This window comes from Camelina sativa, chromosome 8, assembly GCF_000633955.1.
Source record: "Camelina sativa cultivar DH55 chromosome 8, Cs, whole genome shotgun sequence".
In the NCBI taxonomy this organism is placed as follows: domain Eukaryota; kingdom Viridiplantae; phylum Streptophyta; class Magnoliopsida; order Brassicales; family Brassicaceae; genus Camelina; species Camelina sativa.
In genome coordinates this window covers 406,609-409,359 of record NC_025692.1, presented here as the reverse complement: position 1 = coordinate 409,359, position 2,751 = coordinate 406,609, and the positions used below count along the sequence as shown (strand labels likewise).

Sequence of the window (2,751 nt, the reverse complement as noted above, 5' to 3'; positions counted from 1 at the left end):
AAAAAAAAAAAAAAAAAAAAAAAAAGAGAGAGAGTATTAAAACAATGAACCATATACATCCCAGATTGGGGAATCTGATATAATCACATGGCCTTTCTAGTCACTAGTCGTCATTCCAAGTCTGATTCTCACACAAAGACTAGTTATGAGAGAATTAAAGAGCATCAACTTGTAATGTATGAGAGAACACATAGCTCATAGGTGACGGAAACCAAATCCGAGTTTGACGGACAGAAATCTCGAGATATCTTTGAATCTTCTTCATCTACAGCTACAGAACCAATTGGATTTGATGAAAATTCTCTTCTCGAGACTACTTTGGACATGAGAATTTGGTTAGCAATCGAGGTGGATCGGCTGACGCAATTCGTTCGTTCATCTCCCTCCCTGTGAAATGAGATGGAATACTCTTTACCAAATAGAGTGTTACAATCCCACGTGTCTCGTTTTTGCATGAGGATGGGGGGCCATTTGAAATCTTTTCAGGTGGTAGAATACTCTTGTCTTCTAGCTTAAGCTGGATCGATTTATATACTACTAATATCAAAAAGGTTTCTTCGGGTCACTAGTTTTCCCCAAAGATATGGATAGCATCATATGCTAAGTTACGTTCTTCTGTATTTCATTTTATTTTTGTTATCAACATCATATCAATATGATATGTTCTGCTTTAGTTTGATTGAACAAACTTGTCTACTCTAATATTACAAACAATCCACTCAAACTTACATATAATTTTATCTGTGTCAATTAAATTATTATTAAAAAAAACACCAAATGGGTAAGTTAAAGAGCAATTAGAAGAACACATTCACATGGTGCTCGCCAATTTTGTCAAGATTCGCTATTCTGCAAGCTGTGTAACATATATTCCATGTTACATATACATTATTTATTATATTAAAGCAAAAAAACGAATGAAAAGACAAACACACAGAAGGAAACCAATAAAACCAATGATGGTTCACCCTCTCATTATTCTCACAAGCAATAAGAGAAGAAAAAAAACGACACTAATACAGAATCATTGAAGCCGACAATTTCATTTTTCACCTTTCGCATTCGAATATATTCCTTGGATCTTTATAAATACACCTAACTTGGCATTTAACTTGCAATTAGAGAGCTTGAAGCTTATTTTCTATCAAATGGAGTCGGGTATTCCGATACAAAGAGGTAATCATCATATCATATCACAGAGTTTCAGTATTGTTTAGTTTCATGTTATCTTCTAAACTTCTAATTATTACTTACGATGCCTCAGGAGAAGAGCAGTCAAAAATCATCAAAGCATGGAAGGAACTAAAAATAACAAAGGTCAATAACAAGTAAGAAACAACACACAAACCCTTTTTCCGGGGTTCTCCATTTCCTATTGTGCTTCCAGTGATGTGACAGATACAGATATCTGATTGCAGGACTCAGAAGAGGCTCCTAGACATTTCAGGATGGGAGAAAAAGGAAACAACCAAGATCGACTCTGAACTCGCTAGAATTCAGGTGATTCCACATAAACACATCACTAACTACACTCATATATGCTTGAAGACTGTTGCTGAAGTATATGATCAAAAACATGAATCTACCTAAACAAGAAGTAAATCAATGCTAAAAAGACTATATAACATGGCATTGCATGTCATCAAAGAGCAAACAAACAAACAAAAATTGTTTTCCGCAGCGGAAGATGGACATTAAGAAGATGGAGAAATCAGAGAAACTAAGGAGCAAAAAAGCGGCAGTTCATGCAAAGGCACAAGAGAAGAAGGCACATGTTCAAACAAGACGTGCTCGAGAGATCCTTGATGCCGAAGAAGAAGCTGCTAGGTTTCAGGCCACGGGACAGATACCCAAGAAGTCATCTTTAAGCTGCTTCTGAGATCAGCAGTAACCTGCGAAAGAGAGATTTTCACCCATCTCCTTTCTCCTCTGTTCATACTTGTATTTTTCATATGTTGTGTGTTTTGCTTGTGTTGATCATGAAACGAGAGTGTTAAGTTCATTGTCCGTAGTCAAAAATCCTGAACTAATCCTATTGACAACACAAAAACATGCTAGAATCAAATCTACAACCAGGGTAAACAGAAACGGAAAATATTATCTTCAGGGTTCAGACTTATTATTTATAAGGGGAATGAAAAAGTCATGAAACCACAGCTATTTGAAGACACATCACAACACTGAAACCACTGATCAGTCTACGACGAAGAAAGAAACATAGTACAGTATCAAACGCACTTGTTAAGACTAAATGAAAGACTTCACTTCCAATACTATCCGGTATTTCAAACCTTCTAGCCTTGTCTAAGTAAAGGAATCCCAAAGACAGGAAAAAAAAAAAAAAATGGAGGTAGAGGCAGAATGTGAAGCCTTTTTGGGTTGTCGATGTCCTGCACGGCTAGATAAAACAACTGTCTAACCATTGCTTCAACCAACCTGAAACATGCACAAATCCAAATAAATTTATAGGGGTCTTTCTTAAATGGGGAGCAAACCTAAATCAAAGAAAGTATCTATCGCAAGAGGACAAGAACAATGAGTTGGCATACATGAATTAACCATATGAACGCAATATATTAACTCAAATTATGTAACGTGGTTGTATTATAACAATAGTTGAAATTCCATCTTTGATCTTTCCAACAAGAACGTATTGTATATAATTTGATGAATTATCCTAGAGAATCTTGAGTTTACATGAAGTAACGACTCCAAAAGTAGGAATAATTCAAGTATGTCCGTAAGTAGATA

At 35.7% G+C, this 2,751-nt stretch overlaps 1 protein-coding gene across 1 annotated transcript; it reads left to right on the top strand.

Moving 5' to 3' along the window:
- Positions 1,087-2,030, top strand: LOC104705329 (remorin). Its single transcript, XM_010421316.1, has 4 exons — positions 1,087-1,176; positions 1,265-1,328; positions 1,419-1,500; positions 1,682-2,030. Exons 1-4 carry the CDS (start codon positions 1,149-1,151, stop codon positions 1,877-1,879), a joined length of 372 nt encoding a protein of 123 aa, XP_010419618.1. The 5' UTR covers positions 1,087-1,148; the 3' UTR covers positions 1,880-2,030.